Genomic DNA, 20,852 nt, shown 5'->3' on the forward strand with positions numbered 1-20,852 from the left:
TTATCCAGGATAGGCAGGGGGCTTGCAGGAGGAGGCGACCTCTAGGCTGAGACCCAAGTCCAGGAGGGAGTGTGTACAAACCTTGGGGCCTTGTAGAGGCTCCCAGGAGCTGAGAGGGGGCTGCTCAGTAGCAATGGGACCTGGAGACAGGCCACAAGGGGGCGTCCCAGAGCCAGTGCCCCTAGAGCTTGGCCATGGTCAGTCTCCCACCAGAGCCCCCCTCAAGGGGACTATGGGACACAGGAGACCCCCCAGGAGGAAGGAGGGTCATGTGAAATCTTGTTTCTCAAAACTCTTATCCCCCTGGGGCGGGGGTTGCAAAATGGAATTTTTTATTCTTTTATTTTTATTTTTAATTTATTCATGAGACACACACACAGAGAAAGAGAGAGAGAGAGAGGCAAAGACACAGGCAGAGGGAGAAGCAGGCCCCATGCAGGGAGCCTGATGCATTACTCCATCCCAGGACTCCAGGATCATGCCCTGGGCCGAAGGCAGGCACTCAACCACTGAGCCACCCAGGGATCCCCTCTTTCTTTTAAAGATTTATTTATTTATTGGGACAGGGGGTGGGTGTGCTGAGCACAGAGCCCAGTGTGGGGCTTGGTTCCCCCAACCCTGAGATCGTGACGTGAGCAAAACCCAGAGCCGGTGCTTAACAGACTGAGCCACGCACGTGCCCCAAAATGTTTTTCTAACTATTTCATCCTTTCTGCATTTATTAGCTGGCATTTTTTTTCAAATACCTTCAGTTTTAGAACTAGATCACTGTGGATTCATGAGTTTTTAAAAAATCAAAATATTGGGGATCCCTGGATGGCTCAGTGGTTTAGCGCCGCCTTCAGCGCAGTGCGTGATCCTGGAGTCCCGGGATCGAGTCCCACGACGGGCTCCCTGCATGGAGCCTGCTTCTCCCTCTGTCTGTCTCTGCCTCTCTTTGTGTCTCTCGTGAATAAATAAAATCTTTAAAAAAAAAAAAATCAAAATATTGTCATTTGCTGCTGTCATCTGATTTTTTTTTTTTTTTTTTTGTCGTGGGCAAATACATGTAATATTTACCATTTTAACCCCTTGAAAGGGTACGATTCTTTTTTTTTTTTTAAGATTTTATTTATTTATTCATGAGAGACACAGAGAGACAGAGACACAAAGCAGAGGGAGAAGTAGGCTCTATGCTGGGAGCCCGACGTGGGACTTGATCCCGGGACTCCAAGATGATGCTCTGGGCCGAAGACGGCGCTACACCGCTGGGCCACCCGGGCTGCCCAAAAGCGTATGATTCTGTCACCATCTTTTTTACACTCTAAATACTCAGGATTCGGCCAGTGGAAGTCCTCCGTGGTGGCTCTGGTGTCCCTTCGGCTCGTCCAGGACATTGTTTTGGAGACTCCCTCTCCGTTAGAATTCCCAAGCCTGCTTTGTACTCCCCACCCAGCATCTGGCCGGGCCGTCTTCTCGGAGCCTGGTTCCGGCGGGCACACTGGTATTCGGACTCCCCTCTGGCCTCGGGACAGGCTCATGGCTCCGTGGCTCTCAGCGACAGGGGCCAGCAAACACCCGTGCACATTCCCACCACGAGGCCCCTCACCACCCCCCAGGAGTCCGGTCTCCTTGCAGAGCAGGTCATTAGAACATGGCCGGAAAGGGCCCGCAGCCCGGGGTCAGGGAAGGAGTGACGAACAATGCATGATGCTGGGCCCTGCAACTCCTGGGATGGCGGCCGGATCCCCCACCCCCACCCCGAGCCTCCAGGAAGGAAGAGAAGGGCCTGAGAGGAGGACAGCAGGCCCACAGCCCCCCACGGCTGCTCTGTGGACGCAGGGGGTGGCAGCAGGGAAGATTGTGGGGGCCCCCACAGGCCTCAGTCAGTTAAGGTTGGTGTCTGAGTTTCTGGTCCTGTTTATTTTTTTTTTATTTTTATTTTTTTTCTGGTCCTGTTTAAAGACATCGACGACCAAATCATGATAGGAAGTTGAGACATGTCTGAGGACACCCTCGTGGCTTTCCTCAGGTTAGGGGCTCAGCCTTGGACAGACGCACACTGATGCGGTGTTGCTAGGGTGGCCATGCATTACTGCCACTCGCGCAGCTGAAAGCAACAGAAAATACCCCCATGTGGAGGCCAGAAGTCCAAGATCGAGGCTGGGGAGGGCTGGTCGCCACTGTGGTGGTGGCCCGGGCTTGGAGCAGCACCACCTGTCCTTGGCCTCCATCCACACATGGCATCCATGTGTGTCTGCATCCAAACTGCCCGCTTCCGGGGCAGCCCAGGTGGCTCAGGGGTTGAGCGTCTGCCTTTGGCTCAGGCCGTGACCCCGGGGTCCTGGGATCAAGTCCCACATCAGGTTCCCTGCAGGGAGCCTGCTTCTCCCTCTGCCTGTGTCTCTGCCTCTCTCTCTCTCTGGGTCTCTCATGAATAAATAAATAAAATCTTAAACAAACTGCCCGCTTCCAAGGACACAGTCATAGTGGGGCAGGGCCTGCCCTGATAACCCCATATCAGTAGGATGGCTTGTCAGGGCTCTGTCTGAGGCCCGGGCGGCGAGGACTTCACACGTGGATGGCAGGGGCACAACTCAGCCACATCACCCAACCCGAGACTAGAGACTCACCACCTGTGTCCTGTCCCAGGAAGTCACCGGGTCCCTCCTGCAGATGGGGCCATGCTGCCCAGGGGACAGCACGCATTCGTTGATGTGTCCCCGGGCTGAGGGGGGCTTCTCACCCCCTCATTGAGTACAGAGCCACATCTTTACCCGCTGCAGCCCCGAACCAGGTCCTGTCCTAGTTTGTCTCTTGAAATAAGTGTGAAGTGAGACATGCTCCCATTCACTCTGTCAGTGTCGGTGTATTTCCTTTTCTCTGAGCTACCTGGTTGCTGGTCCATCTCCTGATCATACCTACAGATGCACGGGGCTATTTTTACACACACAGAAATACCCAGAGGACGGCTGGCAGGCATGCACAGGTGTGGAGGGGGCCCTGGGCCTTCCCTGGGGCTGGGGTGTATGCGCCCGGAGCAGCAGGTGAGTGGGCCAAGCCCCCACCCCATTGTGGAGGAGCAGCAGAGGCACTGGTGCCTAAGGGGGAGCCGGAGGGAGGAGGCAAAGGTACAGGCAGGTCCCCAGCTGTGTGGAGGGGCAGCGTAGGCTTTGGCAGGCCCCTCCCTCGGGGCACCCTCACCCAGGACTGTGAGCCACCAGACAGGCGGGACAGGTTAGGGGGTACCCACAACGTCCTCTAGAGGTTCCTTCCAGCCAACCGTGAGCAGGCTGACGCATGGGCTGGAGGTTGTAGCTCCTAAACCTTCTCATGGTGCTTCTGGGGAAGGTTAAGGTGGAGGAAGCCTGCCTGGGACCCCCTGGGAGGGTAGGGACGGCAGGGGGTGTGGCTGGCCAAGGAGGGGCACCTGGGCAGGCCAGCAGCACTCCTGGAATGTGGGCTGGTCCAGGGGCGGGGCTGACCCAGCTCAGTGATGGGAGGGGCCTCCCTGCCCAGGAGGTAGACAGATGGGGAAACCAAGGCCAGGGCTAGGGTGTTTGCTTCTCCTACTCACTCCTCAGCTTTTTGGGCTGGGGACCCCAGTGGACAGTGGGGTGTTCACTGCAGGGAGGGCCGTGGGCTCATGGCAGGACTGATCCTGATCCAGGGCAGCCCTGTGCCCAGGCTGGCTCCTTTCTCTCCCCACCTCTGAACCCCCAAAGCCCCCTGGGGCCGCAGCACCGGCAGCCCCCCAGTCACACCCCTGCACTTGGACACAGGCCCCAGAGCCCCAACGGCTGGCCTGCCTGCAAGGGGGGATGACTCGGTGGGGCGGGCCCTGGGCTGGGGAGGGCGGAGCACCCCAGCTTTAAAGGGCTCCCCAGGCTCCCACCCCTGCCTCACTGCCTCCCACCGCGCTGCGCTCCTCACCATGGCAGAGACTGCCAAGCTCCAGCTGTTTGTCAAGGTACCACCGGGTGGGTGGGCAGGCGGGCAGGCGGCCCGGGGAGGAGCATGCTCAGTGGGGCTCGGCTTTCTGGGGCAGGCAGTGGGCCCCAGAGGCTGCGTGTGCACTGGATGCAGGTTGCCTGTGGAGGCTGAGGAAAGGGGCCAGGACTGGGCGAGGGCCTGGGGAGCCGCCCCGAAGGCCATGCGAGGGGAAGCCGGGGGCGAAGCCCCTCAGTGGGGAGGTGCTGATCAGCAGCTGGCAGCCGAGGCTCGTGTGAGGGTGGAGGTCAGCGCTGCAGGAGGGGGGCTGGGCCGGGTGACCCCCGTTGCTTGCATCACTGCCCGGGGCTGTGGATCCCTGTGCACCGGCTGCCAGCCCTGGCCTTCCCCCATCGTTGGGGTGTGGGGCAGTGAGTGTGCTGCCAGCCAGTGTCCAGTTGGCAGCATGAATCACTCAGAAAACAGTACTCGGCCCACCCTGCCCTCGTGACCAGCCTGGAGGGCCTGGAGACCGGGAGGCTGGCCTCTGCCCAGGTGCTGGAGATAAGGGTCCCCAGGGGCCATGTCCCTGGGCCCCCCCACCAGGGACCCAGTCAAGGGCTCTCACCCATCACTTGTTGAGGGCGTGGCCGACCAAGCTCCAGGCACAGAGCGGGGGTAGGCAGGGTCCTCTCTGGCAAAATTCTTAGGTCTGCTCTCTGCCCTGGCACCCTCTGCCCCGGCCCCCTCCACCCTACCCGCCCAGGCCAGCGAGGACGGTGAGAGCGTGGGACACTGCCCTTCTTGCCAGCGGCTCTTCATGCTCCTGTTGCTCAAGGGTGTGCCCTTCACCCTCACCACGGTGGACACTCGCAGGTGAGCCCCCTGCCCCCAGGGGACCATGGCTGGGCCTCTGGCCCTCCTGAGCAGCAGCTTCCCCACCTGCCTATGCCCACAGGTCCCTGGATGTGCTCAAGGACTTTGCACCCGGCTCGCAGTTGCCTATCCTTCTCTACGATGGCGACGCCAAAACGGACACATTGCAGATCGAAGAGTTTCTGGAGGAGACACTGGGGCCACCTGAGTGCGTGGCGGCAGGGGCGAATATGGGTTCCCTGTAGGAGCCCTAGAGAAATGCTGAGGGTGCGGCGGGGAAGGGGGCGCGACACCAGGGTCTGACCGGAGCTTCCCTGGCTCCCTGCAGATTCCCCAGCCTGGCACCTCGGTACAGGGAGTCCACCACGGCAGGCAACGACGTCTTTCACAGGTTCTCCGCGTTCATCAAGAACCCAGTGCCCGCTCAGGACAATGGTGAGGAGGGTCTCGAGCCGTGGGGTGGGAGGGGGACATTGGCCTGGCCCGGCCCTCACAGTGCCCCACCCCACCCCCGCAGCTCTGTACCAGCTGCTGCTGCGCGCCCTCACCAGACTGGACGGCTACCTGCGCAGGCCCCTTGAACACGAGCTGGCACAGGAGCCACAGCTTCAGGAGTCACGCCGCCGCTTCCTGGACGGCGACCAGCTCACGCTGGCCGACTGCAGCCTGCTGCCCAAGCTGTACATCATGGATGTGAGTGCCACACGCGGGACAGGGGTGGGGGGTGCTTCCTGCAAGGCCCTGACCTCGCGCCCCTTGCCGGCAGACGGTATGTACACACTTCCGCCAAGTGCCCATACCCGCTGAGCTGTGCGGCGTCCGCCGCTACCTGGAGAGCGCGCTGCAGGTGAAGGAGTTCAAGTACACGTGCCCATGCAGTGCTGAGATCCTGGCGGCCTACCGGATGGCCGTACACCCCCGCTATCCCCTCCCCACTGCTGACCGCCACCCTGTCTGCTTTTCTACAGCCCCATAAAGGCATGTCTGCCCCAACGAGTGTGTCCTAACCTTCGAGGGCCCAGAGGGCCCTGGATTTGTCACCCCCAAACCGCTGCCAGGCAATGCACAGCTCCACGTGACAGCCCAGAATGACAGGGGCAGAGAACCCAGTGGGTGGTTCCACCTACCTCCCCTACTCACCCTGTCAGGGGTGGTAGGGACTGGATCGGGCTCCCAAACCAGTCAGGCCGGGGTGGGGCAGCAGGATGGCCAAGGAGGGTGGGGAGCAGAGCCCAGCCTGGGCACCTAGGGGCTCCTGGCCAGGGGGTGGGGCCAGCCCACATTCCTCAGCCCTGCCCAGGGAGCAAGCCACCCTCCAAAGCCTATAGGATCTAGTGTGTATGCAGTGTGGGATGTCCGTGGCTGTGCCTGGTCGGGTGGGGTCTGGGAGAGTGAAGTGTGTGCCTGGAGCTGTTGGCAATAGAGTTCCAGCCTCAAGGAGCCCTGCCCCGCCTTCCAGTCCCCCGGCTGCTGTGCTCACCAGGCAGGGGCAGCGGGGTGAGTCTGGAGACCTGGGGGCCTCCTCCACCCGGAGCTTGGAGGCTGCTGCATCTGCTCATGCCCTGAAGCCCCGGGCTAGAGCACACACCCAGGGGGGATCCCTGACCCCTGTCCCCCAGCCACCCCCAGAGCGGGGCTCATTCCTCCATCTGAGGAAGCATTTATTTCATAGAGAAGGGGTTTGAGAAGCAGGTGCGCTCCCACCCTGCAGTAGGAGGAGCAGGTGGAGATCGTCGGGTCTCAGAGCTGTCCCCACTTGCAGGCAGGTATCTGGCAAGGTCACACTCTGCTGCATCTTCAGGGGCTTTCAAAGTCTACACCAGCGGCTGGTTTCTTACTGGGAGAGAAGAGGAGGTGACACTGTGGTGTTATGGGGCCGGCAACAGCCATCCAGGTCTTGACCCTGGGCACAGGAGGGAGGAGCAGGGAGGGAGTACCTCTTGAAGCCAGGGTTGATGAGGGACTCGCCTGGACACCGCCTCCTGACCCCAAGTCCAGGGCCAACTCTCTGAGGATCCGGGTCTGAGGGAAACAGGACGGGAGGGAGTTCCTGAGTCTGGTGCATTCCAGGGTCAAAATCCCAATCCTGGAGTTTGAATCTTGTTCTGGGGTCATTGAGGTGCAGAGGGAAGAGCACAGCCCCAACCATACTTGCAAGTGACAGGCCTTACCTGGTAGGAAGAGCTGGGGCCCCACCTGACAAGGGCTCTTTCTGGGGCTGGCAGCTGTCACCTCCACAGCTGAAGAACAAAGCCAAGAGTGGAGGCATGCACAGGGGGACCCCGGTAAAGATTCAGGGCACCCCCTCCTCACCCCACCTGCCAGCTGCCTCTTCAAGATGCACACTTGCTCTGCCAGGCTCAGTGTCAGTGCCTGCAGCCTGGAGGCTGCCTCTGGGCCCGGCACCCTGGAGAGGTTGAGATCCACTGCCGAGGGCCCCCCTGGAAGGGTCAGGGATGCTTTGTCCTCCTGCAGGGTGAAAGTCACAGCTTGCTGCTCGCAGGCTGCCCTAGGAAAGGAGGGGTGCTGAGTGCTGTGTCCAGACCCACTTGCTCCACTCCCACCCTTTCCCTCTGCCCAGGGGCTCACCTGAACCGGGGGGTGATATCCTCAGCCGCACTCAAGCCGAAACGGGCTTTCTATAGAGCACAGGGGCTGGTCACCAGCTACCCTAGACCCTGGAACCCAAAACTGCCTGACCAGTCTTAGAGGACTGCCGCCACAGAGCTGGGGCAAGGGTGTCCAGACCCCCTCCCCGCCCCCGGGGAACCTCAGACCGCCCCCCCCCCCGATCCCACTGCTGGTCCGCACGGCAGGTATGGGGAGCTGGGGGCTTCCAGGCCCGCCCAGGAGCCCCGCTACCCACGAGGGCCGCCAGGCTGTCCGCCGTGAAGCAGGTGCTCCAAAGCTCCGCGGCGTCCGTCACACTGTGGGGGGAGGGGCCGTCAGGGGGAACCGCCCGCTCCTCGGTCTGAGCCCCAAGCACCCTGCGCACCTCGCACTCACTAGACGTTGAAGCCGCCGGGGCCTCCGTCCTCGCGTCCCTCCCCCTCGCAATAGCACACGAAGCGCGGAGGCCCGGGGCCTGGCGGCAGCGTGCAGAGAGCCGACGACAGCGGCGGCGGCACCATGGCACCGCAGCGAGCCGACCGCCACCCGCCCGGGGAGCACCGCTGTGGGCCCAGGGCGCCTGCGCGGGAAGCCGGCTCCGGAACAGGAGGCGGCAGGAGGCGGGGCCTGCCCGAGCGGTGCCCACAGGGCCTGCGCGGGGCGGAGCTTACGGCCTCGGCCCGACCCGGCCGGGAGGACCCTGGAGCCCCGCGGGACTGGCGGGGCGCTGCGGACCAAGCGAGGGGCACGGGGCGGGGCTACCTGGGCGGGGCTCGGTCTGGGGGCGGGGCCTACGCGTCTGGGCGGGGCTACGGGAGGGGCGGGGCCTGATCACCTGGGGCGGGGGCACATGGGCGGGGCTCGGCCTGGAGAGGGGCCTGAGCGCCTGGGGCGGGGTTCCTGGGCGGGGCTCGGTCTGGGGCGGGGTCTGAGAGCCTGGGGCGGGGTCACCCGGCAGGCCTGCCCGAGTGCTATCCCCACCCAGAGTGGAGGCTCCTGCATGCCTGGCACCTAACCCCACTCCGAATCCGGGCTTCCTTCCTTTCCCTCCTGGCCCCTGCGGTCCTGGCGACTTCCTCCGCTCTCCCCACCCCCGCCCCGGCTCTCACCCTCCCCGAGATACACAGTTTCCAAAGGCCAAGCCGTCACAGGTCGCAATGCACAGGCGAAGGAAGCAAGGCGCTCCGTGCAGAAGGCTGCCTACAGTGTTTGCCTGACTCCCCTTCTGTGCCTCCTGGAGTCCGAGGCATCGGGCACAGCTTCCCTAGCGGACAGGGCTTGTGAGATCTAATGGGAGGGTCACATACTAAACACAGGCAACATGAAAACTGTCAGGTAGTGCCCCAGCCCTGTGAGCTGGGGACCTGGTGGGGTGGGGTGGGTGTGCGTGCCAGGAGAGGGGAGGATGGGGATCCTGGGCACAGGGAGCGGCCCTGCAAGTAGAGTCCACCGTGGGTAAGCATAGTGCTGCTCCCGGCTGGACAGAGGGCATTGGCGGGGAGGGTGGGGTTGTGGAGGGCCGCTCTGGGGGTCTGTAGGCTATGCCGGTGTGTCTCCCATGGACCCCTGGTTGACAACCTCAGGCTCCTGCTTCAGGACCTTCAAGTGACCTCTCTGCCTGGTACACCCACTCCCCAGACTTACGTGGTGCCATCAGATGTTCACTCAAGAGGAGGCCTGTCACCTTACATTAAACTGCAACAGTCTGCCCAATGTCTCATGTCCTCTCTCCTGCTTTATGGACTTGTCTTCCAGACTTGTCACTATATAATGTACATTCTGGTTTGCTCACTGTGGCAGTGGCCTCCATGAAGGCACCAACCATTCTACCTCCCATGTCCATACGTTTATGCACCTGCCCTCCCCTCCAACTGAAGGCCTTGAGTAATTTGCTTCCAGAAGTGATGGGCTGTCCCTTCTTTCTCCTTCTTGAATTGCTCACCAGCCCTGTGGACACATCTGGACAGGCAATGGCTAGCGAGGAAGCTGGCGAGGAAACTGGCAAGCAGAACCCTCCCAGCGGGGCCTTCTGAGGAGCACCTGCCCTGGCCATGGGCATGGCTGCAGCCTCGTGAGAAGTCTTTTGCTGAAGGCCCCAGAACACCCAGGACCAGACTCCTGACCCTCAGAAACTGGGGAGATAATTTAGGGGTAATTTGTTACTCAGCTGTAGGTGACTAATACATTTATTTATCCTGTTTATTGCCCATTTCTCCCAGTGGTCCACAGGGCAGGACTTTATGTCTGTTTTACTTGCCATTGCATCTTCAATGCTCAGACACTGCTTGGTGCAGAGATAGTCAACAATACTGGGGGTGAACAAATACAGAACGGGGAGCTGCAGGAGGATTCAAGCAGGGGTGGGGCAGGGAGTGGTACAACTGATTTCTGTGTATAAAGCCCGTCCAGTGCCATGAGGAGAGGCCACTGAGGGCTGCAGGGTTGGAGGCTGGGGGTGCAGGGAGATTAGCAGAGGGCAGCTGAGTCCCTCAGGGCAGAGCTCTTGGATGCTGGGCCAAGGATCTGAGTGCAGGTAGGCCGGGTGGGGGTGGGGAATCATAGCGGAGCCCTACAGGTGGGGAGTGCAGAAACGCTCTTCCCCTGGAGGACTCGGCTGGGGCAGGTTTGGAGAGGGGCCCCTCTTGCTGTATGATGGAGAAGATGGAGGCTGCTATGGACGCAGACTCCTTGGAGGACCATGTCAAGAGCGTGAGTGTGGAGTCCCCAGCCCCTAGGACGGCTTTCAACCTTAAGTCCTCCAGGCCCAGTGCTTGGCGCCTAGGACAATGTTTCCAGAAGAATGAGGCAGGCCCAACGATGACCCGTCAATGTCAGCTTGTGTGGAAAAAGGGTTTTGGCAGGTGTGGGTAAGGACCTTGATGGGAGATTCTCCAATCAACCAGAGAGGGGCCCAAGCAGGGTTCCAAGCCCGGGCTCTGGGCCAGGGTGAGGGGGGTACAGGGGAGTGCGGGCTAGCCTCCGGCCTTGCAAAGGACATGGAGGAGGACCGGCTCCAGAGGTCCGCAGAGGGGTTGTGGAGGCCCAAGGAGGGAGCACACAGGGCAGTACCTGCACAGATTTCAGAGGAGCAGAGGGAGCTAGCGTAGCAGGGAGCCGGGATAGGAACCCCCCAGGGGAGCGGGGCCGGGGTGTTCAGGAGTCACGACTTGTTTAGCAGGGCTGAAGGGAAGAGAGTAAGTGGTAGATCAAAGGAGGGCTGATCAGGGAGGGACTTTGGCCTTTCCCATTGGTGAGATGGAATGCCTGGGCATGGCTGGGAGCTGAGCAGGGAATGAGCTGATCCCACACTCCGAATTCCCCAGCAGGCATCTGGGGAGAGAACTGGCTGAGGGAGCTGGTGAGGAGAGTGGGGTGCAGGAGGCGATGAGCCCTGGGTGCATCTGCAGGTGCCTGGAGGGGACAGCCCTCCTGGGGTCCAGAGGGGCCCTTTTGGGCTGCCCCACCCCAGAGAGGAGCCTCCCTCTGAGGAAGGGTGTCCAGAAGGCATGGCGGGCCACCTGCACATCCCCACTGCAGAGCCTTCCCAGAGGACGTGGGAGGGCAGGGAACCCAGAGCCTGGTGAGAGTGGAGACACCGGTGGCACCCTTCACCCTATCTTCTCCTGGTCCATGTGGGAGCCAAAGGGCAACTAATCCACGCGGAGTTTATTTACCACTGGGAGCTCTGACAGTATCTCTCAGCAGGTGCCTCTCCAGGTGGGCAGACAGCAGCTCACCCAAGTGTTGGCAGGAAAGGTGGGTGGGTGAGCTCACAGGTCACATGTGAGAGGGGGCCTTCCCACACACTTGTCCCCACCCCCAGAGATTCAATTCCAGGCTGCTGTCAGGCTGGGGGCAGTGGAGAGACCGGGGCAGCTCCTTGCCCTGGACGGGTCTACAGACGGGCCAGAGACTGGGTACCCAGGAGTCAGGTGCAGGGGTGGAAGGGCTGTTTGGGACTCCAGGTGTCAGGGGCTCTTTCCCTCTGTGACCTCCCAGCCCAGAAGGAGCCCAGTCAAGACAGGAAACCTGGCAGGATGGGACTGTGGGTTTGTTTTTTTTTTTTTTTTTTTTTTTGAAGAATCTTGAGCCACCTTTATTTTTTAAAGATTGTATTTATTTGAAAGACAGAGAGAGAGAGAGAGAGAGAGCGCACAAGCGGGAGGAGGGGCAGAGGCAGCGGGAGAAGCAAACTCCTCACTGAGCAGGGAGCCCAACTCGGGGACTCAATCCCAGGACCCTGGGATCATGACCTGGACTGAAGGCAGACACTTCATCACCTGAGTCCCCCAGGGGCCCCAGGGCTGTGTTTTTAATTAAAAACATCTAACCAACTGAAAAAGCAGAATGTGTAACGAACCATAGCTCCGATAGAACAATTATCTTACATGTTTCCATCCAGCATTATTTTTTTTTTAATTTTTTTAAAATTTTTTTATTTATTTATGATAGTCACAGAGAGAGAGAGAGGCAGAGACATAGGCAGAGGGAGAAGCAGGCTCCATGCACCGGGAGCCCGATGTGGGATTCGATCCCGGGACTCCAGGATCGCACCCTGGGCCAAAGGCAGGCGCTAAACCGCTGCGCCACCCAGGGATCCCTCCAGCATTATTTTTTTCTGAACTATTCACATTACCCCGAGGTCATGCCATTTTACCCTCAAATTCTGCAGGACGAAGTGTCTTCAGAGAAGAGTGACATTACCCAACATAGACTCAATGTTGGGACAGCATTTTGCACACACTCGTTTTCTCTGGCTCCAGGTGAGAAGTGAACTGCAGGCACTTTGGGGCCAGAGGTCAGGGGAGAAGAAGGGGGACAGAAGTAGCCCAGATACCTGCCCCGTGCTGTGATTTGGGAGGACCCCAGAGGCCCAGGAGGTCCAATGTGGGCAGCCGGCTAGGCCTGGGCTGCCGCACATGGGTGACATCCCTCTGGCGGGTGCCCTGGTATGCGGGGCAGGGCAGGGGAAGTGGGGCAAGGAAGCTTCTGTGATTGCCCCTGTCTGTCTGGAAAGCTGCCTCTGTCAGAGCAGAGCCTGCCCCCCGCCCCAGCCCCCACCCCCTATTGAAGCATCTGCCCTGGTGCACACAGCCAGGGGTCCCACTCTGGGCCTGGAGCCATCAACCACCGTGGAGGGTGAAGAAATACACAGCTGTGGCTTTAGATTATTTATTGTGCAGGGGCAGGGGTGGCAGAGAGAAGTGGTGGCTCTTTGAGGAAGGCCCAGTAGGCAGAGCAGACTGCCACCGCTGGCACTCCCGGGCCGGATCCTTCCTTGTGGACAAGAGGGCAGGTAGAGGGGGGTGAGTGCCGTGTTCCTGCCCCTCTTGCCCTCGTGGGGCCAGCCCCAGGGCCACACCTTGCTCTTCCTCCCTGCTTCCTGTGTCCCGGCTCCATTCGGGGGTACCACTGTCACCTGCTCCCAGGATCAGAACCCCACTGTGCAGCCTTCTGGCCAAGAGGGGCCCCTGGGGGTCAGCGGGGCACTAGGCCCCGTATGGTCTGGGGAGCGGGACTCCAAGTACTTACCTAGGAGAAGGCACCAGCACACTGGTCTGTGGGAGAGAGTGGGGCCTGAGGAGCCATCCTGGGCCCCCTTCCCCAGGGGGGCGTCTCCTAGCCCCCCTGAATAAGCAAGCCTCCCTGTCTGCCATCCCCTCCTGGGGGGCCACTGGCCAGGGCACAGTCCTGCCCTCTGACCCAGATAGGCCAGGCTGCCTCTGGCACTCCTGTCCCGAATCCCAGCCGTGTGGGGTCTCCTGTGGCCCTGAGCCAGCACGGGGGCGGCACTCACCTGACTGGGGCAGCAGGGTGCCCTGGCTGGGGTTCAAGCCGACTTGGGGTGCCAGCTGCTGCATCTTCTGGGCACCTTCGGGTATCAGCTCTGGGGTGCGGGCTGAGGGCAGGGAGCATTGGTGAGCAGGGCGGCAGGGTTTGGAGGAGGATGACAGGGTGGGAGGGGTCCAGCGCCCTCTACCACAGACACAGGGGAGAGGGGTCCCAAGGACACACTGCAGGATGGTGGTTTCACCCGCCACTTAGACTCAGAACTTGCTGGAATGTGCAGAGCAGCCTTGGGGCAGGGCCCCCGGAGGAGAGGCTGTGCCTGGTGACCAGCATGGGGCAGGGGTGCCCGAGCGCAGCACACCTAAGAGCTGCAGCCAGACGTTCCTCGTGCCCTTGGCCTCAGTCTCCAAGTAGAGTACAGCGAACCGTCTGTAGTCGGTGGCCACCACGCGGATGTCAGCCTGCTGCATGGCTGGAAGGCGGGAGCCAGTGAGCCTGTGGCCCAGGCTGGCCCCCCACCTGCTCAGGAGCCCTCCCTGCTCCCCCCAGTCCCCTCCGCCGCACCCCTGTTTGTGAACTGTCCATCCACAGCACCCTTGGTCAATGTTGTGTCCATCTTCTGGCACCTGCCGTCGGGCCTGGAGAGGAGGGGCCACAACAACCTGAGCCTCCCAAAGACACTGCCCGAGTACGTCGCATAGGGCCACCACTTAGGCACCACTGACCACACGGGGTGGGCTGATGCTCAGGCTGCCCCCGAGGCCCTGTGCCCTCCTCACGGTGGTGCTTAGAGGTGAGCTAACCCTCTTGGGGTGGGGAGAGGGGGCAGGGGCTAACTACTGGCTCAAGGACACAGCAGGAGATGTGGGGTGTCCCCTGCAGACTCCCACACACAGACACAGGAACACAATGCCTCTGTGGCCAGAACCCTGACTCCACGAGGGCCTGGGTCTGACACCCCTGTGCACCAGGGATGCCTGGGGCTCTTGGTGGCTCACCTCTGGTGTCACACTGGCCAGGCATAAGGCCCGATCTGAGGTGGGGCTCAGGGGGTCACTTACGTAGGGTTCGCAAACTTGAGGGCCAGGTCACCGCTGGCTGAGGCAGTCACCGAGACCATGGACATCTTCAGCTCGTCCTTGGAGCTCAGGAAGCCCTGGTCATCTGAGGCCACCCCGACCACATACCAGGTGCCCTGGAACTACAGGGAGGGGGCAGGGGGAGCTGGGGCACAGGCCTTGTGTCCACATCTACCCTGAATCCCTGACTCAGCGTGGTGGTAGGTGGCTGTGACTTGTCTGGATCTGAGGCCTGGGAGAGTGGTGGCAGTGTGAGCCACGCCACAGACCAGGCAGAGGGGCCTGCTGTCCTCCCAGCCTACCTGCAGCTGATGGGGTGGATGGGTGGGGCCCTCCCCTTCTCCTCTGTCCCCCCGATTTGAGCTGAGCTTGGACTGGAGCATGTGGGCATCTCTCGCCCTCTGGCCTCTCTGGGGATAACGCAGGCCCCAGGGGCCTGGATAGAGTAGCAAATCAAGGTGGTCATCCAGGAGGAAGAGGGGATGTGTCCCGCCTGAGGGTGCCTGAGCCCACCTGAGTGGCATCAAAGTCAGCCTGGATGGGGACTTGGGCCTGGCTTAGCGACGCCCTGAGTAGGGTGAAGACCCAGCCGGTCAGCAGCACCTGCAGCATCGTGGAGGGTGGTTCTTAGCTGGAGAGCTGGGGTTGCCTCTCCTGCACAGCCTTTATGACCCCTGAATGCCCCGGGGCGGCTGGCTGCCGGCCCAGGACCGAGTCCACTGCGATTAGGTTCGGGTAGGGTTGTGCCCTACGGTGCACTGGCCCAGCTCCTTTGCCAAGCCCGCCCATCTCCGGGGTGTTTCCTCCTGGGCAGACAGCGAGATACCTCAGATCCCTCTACGAGGGGCAGAACTTCTGGCAGGCTTTCTGGGATGTCTGCCCCGGTTCTCTTCTCCAGGAAGGCTGCCAAGCAGCTCCCCCTGACCTCTGAGCCTCACAACCCCGGGCGCCTCTATAGGGCCCAGCTTAAGTTTGGCTGGGTTTGGGGCCTGGTGGGCAGGATGCAGTCGATGCTGCACTCTGGGAGCCAGGAGGGCTTCGGGTAGGGCCTGGAATCTGGTGCCTTGGCAGGAGACGGGGAGCAGGGCTGCTGGGTGGGGACCGTGCTCCCGGGCAAAGGGTGGCTTTGGTGCCAGGGGTCTGGGGAACGGCCGGGAGAGAGAATGTGGAGGCCAGAGGCATGCCACAGCCGCAGGAGACGTGAGGGTGACCCGTCCTCTGCCCACTCGGTCCATTCCAGTGACGGGGTAGCACATGGACAATGTAGCCTTCCTCTTTGTCCCTGGGACCCTTGACCCTCTTTGTCCTCCATGGCCCCGACCTCCACCCAGCCTGAGTATACAAATCCCACACCTTTCAAAAACCCAGTGGGTGCAAAGCTCCCCTGGGCCTCAGGCCTCTCTGGACCCGGAGTGAGAGGACAGGTCACGGGCGCCTACCTAGAGATGAGGAGAGGCCTGGGCCCCAGCCCAGGACCAGCTGACTAGAGGGGGTGTTGCAAGGTCGGAGCCCAGTGCATTGGGTGAGGGCTGTGATGGCACTTCCGCTCCGCCCACTGTCTGACTTCAGACCCGCCCCACTGGAAGCACACGTCAGCGGGCCCTTGCCCACCCCTCAGGCACATCGCGAAGAGCCTCAGAAATTTTCCAGCGAGGAAGGGGAAACAGGCCCAAAGTGAGTGGGGGTGTGGTCAGGTCCCCAGGGAGCAACCCAGAGCCAGGGCCCAGGCAGTGAGGAGCGCAGGACAGACGGGCCAGAGCTGGACAGTTGATTTGCTTCCGGAGTTTATTCTCAGAGCCAGGAGAAAGCCTGAGGGGGCAAGGGTGGGGGCAGGGAGGCACCAGGGCCAGGGTCCTGGGGGTCTCAGAGGAAAGAGCAGAGCAGTGCAGGACGGCCAGGTCCTGGGGCGGCGGTCACCTGGCAGAGAGTGCAGGACCAGTGAGTGGGGCAGGCCACACTGCCCTCCCGGCCCCAGGGTCCCCAGATTCCTCACGGCTCCAGGCCACAGGGGAGTGAACCCCTCCAAAATCCTCCCTTCCCATCAACCCCACCCGCCTCCAGCTCCTCTTGCTCCCAGGAATCTCATAAACCCCAGTGGAGCCCCAACCCTGGGAAGCCCCATGTGCCTGGGCCCACCCTTGCATCATGGGGTGGGGGTGGGCAGGTGCGGGTGGGGACTGCTGGCTGAAGCCAGCCCACAGCCCACCACACTCACCTACTTGTTCTCCTCCATGCATTTATCTGCCAAGAAAGAGTCCCATGGGCCCTAGTCAGCGCCCCAGTCCTGGCCTCCTTCCTACCTAGGCTACCTGCCCCCTCCCTGCAGCCCCAGAAATTGGGTCTAATCGAGTCTCCCCAACACTGCTGATCCATCACACTTCATCACTCTCTCCCCTCCTCTGCACAAAGAGGGGGTTCTGTCCCCATCTGAGCCCCAAGCAGGCCTTAGGGAAGGCCCGTGCACCCCACCCCAGACTGCCTGGTGAAACTGGGGAGGCAGGTGGGGGTGTTCCTTCTTGTACTCCACCCAGGGGTTGCAGGCCAAGGTTACAGGGTGAGGACAGACTGCCCTGCTCCGGAGGCCACAGTGTGCCAGTCAGTGGGCAGTGGGCGGTCTGGCCGGATGAACTGCACCCCTTGGCTCCCCCCAAATCAGGAGACTGTCTGCCTCAAATCTGACCTTAATCCCTCCCCATCAGATTAGCAGCACCCCCCTCACCAGTCTGTGGCAGGAAGACAATGGCATCCTCTGTGAAGCCCTGGGTCTTGGCAAAGGTGCTGAATTTCTCCTTTATCTCGGCCTTTGGGGTCTGGGTGCGGCCTGGTGCGGGAAGGAGAAGCCACTGGTCTCAGCTGGGGGAGTTCTCCACTGCCCCCGCCTCCGCAGCTTGGGGCGCCCCCCCCCATCCCAGACAGCCATCTGTGAGGCCAGACTGTGAGGCCCTGGCGTGGGGGGTGCGTACTGTAGAGAGTGGCCATGTGGAAGTCCTGGCCGAGGCCTTTGCTGCCTGCGGTGTAGAGAAGCGCGTACTCCTCGTAGTTGGTGGCTACCACCCACACGTCGTGGGTACTGCCCCAGTCTGGGAATGCAGGACAGAATCCTGGTTGGGGACCCTGCGCCCAAACCTCCGGCCCACCTCTGCATGGGAGGAGGTGTTCTCTCCCTGGGCAGGCTGTGGGAAGGAGCCAGGGAGGCCCCCCCCACTGGGGAAGCCCCCAGCTTCCTGCCCCCACAGCCCCTGCTCTCTGCAGGGTCCAGTGTCCTCAAACCAGAAGTCCTGGTCCTGGGGGCGTGGCAGACACACAGGATCTAGGGGCTTCTCGGAAACTAGGGGCTCCTGGTGCAGCCACAAACCCCTCAGCCAGAACTGGGAAGAGGAAAGATTCCCTAGTGGGAAGCCATTCCCAAGGAAGGGGGTAAATGGTGGAGTGGGGTGGGAAGAGGCCCTTGGCCTGGCCCCGGGGTGGAAAACTGGGCAGAGGAGTGGGGGGCTGGGGGCTGCCCCTGTGCACTGAGCCTGGGGACATACCACCATGGGGGGGGGCAGGGAGAGGCCTGGACGTTGCTGCAAAGAGGATCCAGCGCCCCAAGGGAGGGTTCGTGGTCCCCCAGCCCTGAGCCTGGGGCAGCTCCAGGCACACCCGGGACTAGCTGGCCTTGGTGGAGTGGCCGCCAGCCTGCCCCACGTACTGCTGGGCCCAGGGCTGGACCCAGGGGTCCCTGGAGGTGACCCCACTCACGGGGACTCGTGTAGCTGTAGCAGCCCGGGGTTCCCGCCGGCCGTAGGAGCAGGGTTCGAGTCTCACACTGGTCTTTCCTGTGGGCGGGTCACCAAAGGGGCCGGGGTCAGGGGCCGGGCCGGGGGCGGGGAGCTCGGGGCCCCAGAAGCCCGGCCCACAGTCCCACCTGAGGAAGGTGGAGGTGAGGTTGAGGCCTCCGTCTGCGGTCGGGGCCACCACTGACATACACATGGACAGCACGTTCTTCTTCTCCCGGAACCAGCTCGAGTTGGAGGCGAGGCCCGAGGTGAACCAGCGCCCCAGGAACTGCGGCCAACGGACCCCGCCCGGGTCGGCCAGGACCCTCCCGGGAGGGCCTGGGTAGGCGGCGCTCCTGCTCCCGCCCCGAGCCAGGCTCCTCTCCCGCCCCGCGCCTCTTGCCGCGCCCCCGCCCTGCCCCTCCTGCCCCCGGCAGGGCCCCGCCCCCGCCCCGCGCCCTGGAGGACCGTCACGCCCCACGCTCACCCCCATCGCCCACCCCTGCGCGCCGGCCCCGCTGGTTCGGTGGCGGGAACGGGCGGCAGAGGGCGCCCGGACCGTCCCTACAGGGGCGGAGGGTGCTTGGCCCCCCCACCCCCCGGCGGTGGGCGGCGCCTGAAAAGCTCGGGGTGGGGCGCGGGGGGGAGGGGCGCGGCCCTGCGCGTACCGATCCTGGGGGCCTCCCGGTCGCCCATCCCCATCGCGCACTCGCGCACTGGCTGCCCTGGGACTCAGGTGTGGAATGTGTCCCTGATTATCTCTGGGCGTCGTGGGCTTGGACGACAACCGTGTTTGGGTGACGGAGGCGGGGGTGCGGCCCGCGTGTCCGCACGTGCCTTGTGCGCGCCCACGGACACAGGTGCTGCCCTGCCTCGGTCGGGGTTCAGTGGCCCTGCTCCAGGGGGGGCATTGCTGAGGGACCAGGGAGGGTGAAGTTCTCCCGCGCCTCCTCCTCCAGCTCAGCTCTCCTCTTCCCAGGTCGGTTGGCCACAGAAAGCAACCCCTCCCCCGACAGGGCACTGTGCCTCGGGCGGGACTGGGCCCCGGAGCCCCTCACCTTATCCTGTTGGAAGTTGGGCTGCAGGGACACCTGGGCCTGGGCCGACGTCTGCAGGGCTCCAAGCACCCCCAGCAGGACCAGCCCCAGCCACAGCGTGCAGAGAGCACCCATTGTCCTGGAGCTGAGTGTGTGACCAGGGCGCGAGGCCAGCAGTGCAGGCAGAGTGAGGGAGGCCAGCAGGAGGAGCAGAGGCTGCTGGAGAGACCCCTATTTATGGGCCTGACTTGGCCTCCACCCAAGGCCCAAGGACAGCCCACTGGAGGCTCGTGATGCTGGGGGAGGACAGCCCGGTGGAGCCCAGCTGCAGCCTCGCCCCCCACAGGGCTGCTTATGTAAGAGGCTCTGACGGGCATCCGCCCGGGCCCTGCCACCTGGGCCGAGAGAGGGCAGGGGTCAGGCCCAGGGTCCTGCAGCTGGTCCTCTCTCCAGTCCCAAAGGCTCATCCCAGCAGCCCTGGGGAGTGGGGGGAGCGTATGCCTCCATGCTGCCTGGCCTGGGACCTCTGGTCACTTCTTACCTGGGTTTGGGACCATACACACAAGCCCTACCATCAATCTCTCCCTGAGCTGTGACCCTGGGAGGGGACAGGCCCTATTTGCACTGTATGAGTTTGGTCCTGAAAGGCCTGGATGGTGACGGCAGAGTCGGGCCCAGGTAACTAAGGTAACTAGATCTGCCCCGGGAGTGGGGCCCAAGCCAGGCGTGTGGGGCACAGCTTCCCCCACAATCAACTGCAGGGGCTCTGGAGCTGGTGCCCCCTGGGTACCCTCCCCACCCTGGGGCCCCCAGCCTTGGGCACAGGCCCACCATCTGTGTGGTTCCAGCTATGCTGGTCCTGCCCACAGTCTGGACTCAGGCTGTTACCTGAGTCAGAACCACTCACACCACATGTCCCTGCCAGCTGGGACCTCGGGGCCTCGGGGCCTTGGGGCCCCATCTTCCAAGGAGGACTGCCTCCCCCTCCCCTGGCCTCACTGGGCAGACCAGCTGTCTCTGAGGTCCTGGGCCCCACTTAGATCTCACAGATGCACCTGTCCCTGGCTTCAACCCGAGGTCATCCTGGGATGGCAGGGCCTCCACACGGGGCTGCGTGGGGTCCCTGGCTCTGAGGCAGGAGGCGAGGAGTCTGGCCTCTGACCCTGAGAGGGGGACACAGAAGAGGAACAAGTTCCCGTGTAGGGTGCAGACACAGAGGTGCTCTAGCTGTGGTTGGGGGGTCAGGGGGCACTCATCTGCAAGATGCAGGCCCAGCCCACACAGGGGGTGCAGGTTCCTGTCCCACCCAGAAGCTAGGTTCCTGGCAGCCCTGGTCTCTGGCTGTTCAGAGATGACCTAGGGGGAGGCATGAGGCCCTCTCAGTTCCCTGAATGGGACCAGCTTGGGCACTGTCACTCGCCTTGTGAGGGCAGGTATTAGGCCACGGGTCCTGGTGAGGTCAGGACATCTGCACCCCCACCCCTGGTGAGGCCCTTGCCATGCGGCCATCGAGGGTCGCCAAGGTGTCCTGGTGGCATGGCCCGGCCTCCCCTTCTGAGGCTGGGATCTCAACAATCCTGGGAAAGCAGGTGCGGCAGTGCAGTGGGAGGGCTTGCAAGCGGGCTGCCAGGAGGGACTGTGCGACTTTGGGTATGGAGTTGGCCTCTTATTGCCTTGGCACTGTTGCTCCGCGGTCTGACATCGGGGCCCTCCCCAGTGGCCAGGGGAGCTCCATCAGCAGGGCAGCCTGGGGGCATCGGGGCCTGTGGTGCCACAGGGAGGGTCTCCTGCTT

The 20,852-nt window shown here is 62.4% G+C and overlaps 4 protein-coding genes across 11 annotated transcripts; 1 reads left to right on the forward strand and 3 right to left on the reverse strand.

The window, feature by feature from the left end:
• Positions 1–3,486: 3,486 nt before the first annotated feature.
• CLIC3 (chloride intracellular channel 3) lies at positions 3,487–5,778 on the forward strand. The gene is made up of 6 exons (XM_025475901.3): positions 3,487–3,949; positions 4,676–4,785; positions 4,868–4,993; positions 5,114–5,220; positions 5,303–5,478; positions 5,552–5,778. Exons 1-6 carry the CDS (start codon positions 3,914–3,916, stop codon positions 5,759–5,761), a joined length of 765 nt encoding a protein of 254 aa, XP_025331686.1. The 5' UTR covers positions 3,487–3,913; the 3' UTR covers positions 5,762–5,778.
• A 651-nt stretch (positions 5,779–6,429) lies between these two features.
• On the reverse strand, positions 6,430–8,000 carry PAXX (PAXX non-homologous end joining factor). The gene is made up of 7 exons (XM_025475902.3): positions 7,792–8,000; positions 7,652–7,712; positions 7,375–7,424; positions 7,104–7,294; positions 6,957–7,025; positions 6,723–6,807; positions 6,430–6,622 (listed from the first exon to the last, which is right to left on the reverse strand). Exons 1-7 carry the CDS (start codon positions 7,914–7,916, stop codon positions 6,583–6,585), a joined length of 621 nt encoding a protein of 206 aa, XP_025331687.1. The 5' UTR covers positions 7,917–8,000; the 3' UTR covers positions 6,430–6,582.
• A 3,490-nt stretch (positions 8,001–11,490) lies between these two features.
• Positions 11,491–15,938, reverse strand: LCNL1 (lipocalin like 1). 7 transcript variants are annotated; one of them, XM_035720432.2, is made up of 7 exons: positions 14,778–15,921; positions 14,247–14,386; positions 13,750–13,823; positions 13,547–13,657; positions 13,193–13,294; positions 12,928–12,953; positions 12,554–12,668 (listed from the first exon to the last, which is right to left on the reverse strand). In XM_035720432.2, the coding sequence occupies exons 1-6, from the start codon at positions 14,874–14,876 to the stop codon at positions 12,928–12,930; spliced, it is 552 nt and encodes a 183-aa protein (XP_035576325.1). In that variant the 5' UTR covers positions 14,877–15,921; the 3' UTR covers positions 12,554–12,668. The 7 variants fall into 7 exon arrangements, with proteins under 7 accessions (XP_048970245.1, XP_035576325.1, XP_025331683.1 ...); XM_025475898.3 differs by having other exon boundaries at positions 12,554–12,814; XM_025475899.3 differs by having other exon boundaries at positions 12,554–12,672; positions 14,778–15,919.
• Position 15,939: 1 nt separating this feature from the next.
• Positions 15,940–19,303, reverse strand: PTGDS (prostaglandin D2 synthase). 2 transcript variants are annotated; one of them, XM_025475900.3, is made up of 7 exons: positions 19,081–19,303; positions 18,172–18,311; positions 18,006–18,082; positions 17,228–17,344; positions 16,984–17,085; positions 16,480–16,505; positions 16,032–16,181 (listed from the first exon to the last, which is right to left on the reverse strand). In XM_025475900.3, the coding sequence occupies exons 1-6, from the start codon at positions 19,192–19,194 to the stop codon at positions 16,480–16,482; spliced, it is 576 nt and encodes a 191-aa protein (XP_025331685.1). In that variant the 5' UTR covers positions 19,195–19,303; the 3' UTR covers positions 16,032–16,181. The 2 variants fall into 2 exon arrangements, with proteins under 2 accessions (XP_048970249.1, XP_025331685.1); XM_049114292.1 differs by lacking the exon at positions 16,480–16,505 and having other exon boundaries at positions 15,940–16,181; positions 16,975–17,085.
• Positions 19,304–20,852: the final 1,549 nt, after the last annotated feature.

Source organism: Canis lupus, chromosome 9, assembly GCF_003254725.2.
Source record: "Canis lupus dingo isolate Sandy chromosome 9, ASM325472v2, whole genome shotgun sequence".
Lineage (NCBI taxonomy): Eukaryota > Metazoa > Chordata > Mammalia > Carnivora > Canidae > Canis > Canis lupus.

Bases quoted from the DNA above. Each gene is read 5' to 3' on its own strand.
- CLIC3 (XM_025475901.3), top strand. From the start codon at position 3,914: ATGGCAGAGACTGCCAAGCTCCAGCTGTTTGTCAAG. The intron at 3,950-4,675 runs GTACCACCGGGT...CTACCCGCCCAG, and splicing joins AGCTCCAGCTGTTTGTCAAG to GCCAGCGAGGACGGTGAGAG. The intron at 4,994-5,113 runs GTGCGTGGCGGC...GGCTCCCTGCAG, and splicing joins GAGACACTGGGGCCACCTGA to ATTCCCCAGCCTGGCACCTC.
- PAXX (XM_025475902.3), bottom strand. From the start codon at position 7,916: ATGGTGCCGCCGCCGCTGTCGTCGGCTCTCTGCACGCTGCCGCCAGGC. The intron at 7,713-7,791 runs GTGAGTGCGAGG...CTCCCCCCACAG, and splicing joins CCCGGCGGCTTCAACGTCTA to TGTGACGGACGCCGCGGAGC. The intron at 7,026-7,103 runs GTGGGGTGAGGA...TTTGTTCTTCAG, and splicing joins CTTGAAGAGGCAGCTGGCAG to CTGTGGAGGTGACAGCTGCC.
- LCNL1 (XM_049114288.1), bottom strand. From the start codon at position 14,876: ATGCTGCAGGTGCTGCTGACCGGCTGGGTCTTCACCCTACTCAGGGCG. The intron at 13,824-14,246 runs GTAAGTGACCCC...CCTCCTCTCCAG, and splicing joins CTCAAGTTTGCGAACCCTAC to GCCCGACGGCAGGTGCCAGA. The intron at 13,295-13,546 runs GTGTGCTGCGCT...CCCTGCCCTCAG, and splicing joins CGTCTGGCTGCAGCTCTTAG to CCCGCACCCCAGAGCTGATA.
- PTGDS (XM_049114292.1), bottom strand. From the start codon at position 19,194: ATGGGTGCTCTCTGCACGCTGTGGCTGGGGCTGGTCCTGCTGGGGGTG. The intron at 18,312-19,080 runs GTGAGGGGCTCC...CGTTGGCCGCAG, and splicing joins CCAACTTCCAACAGGATAAG to TTCCTGGGGCGCTGGTTCAC. The intron at 17,086-17,227 runs GTACGCACCCCC...TTCCCGCACCAG, and splicing joins CCACATGGCCACTCTCTACA to GCCGCACCCAGACCCCAAAG.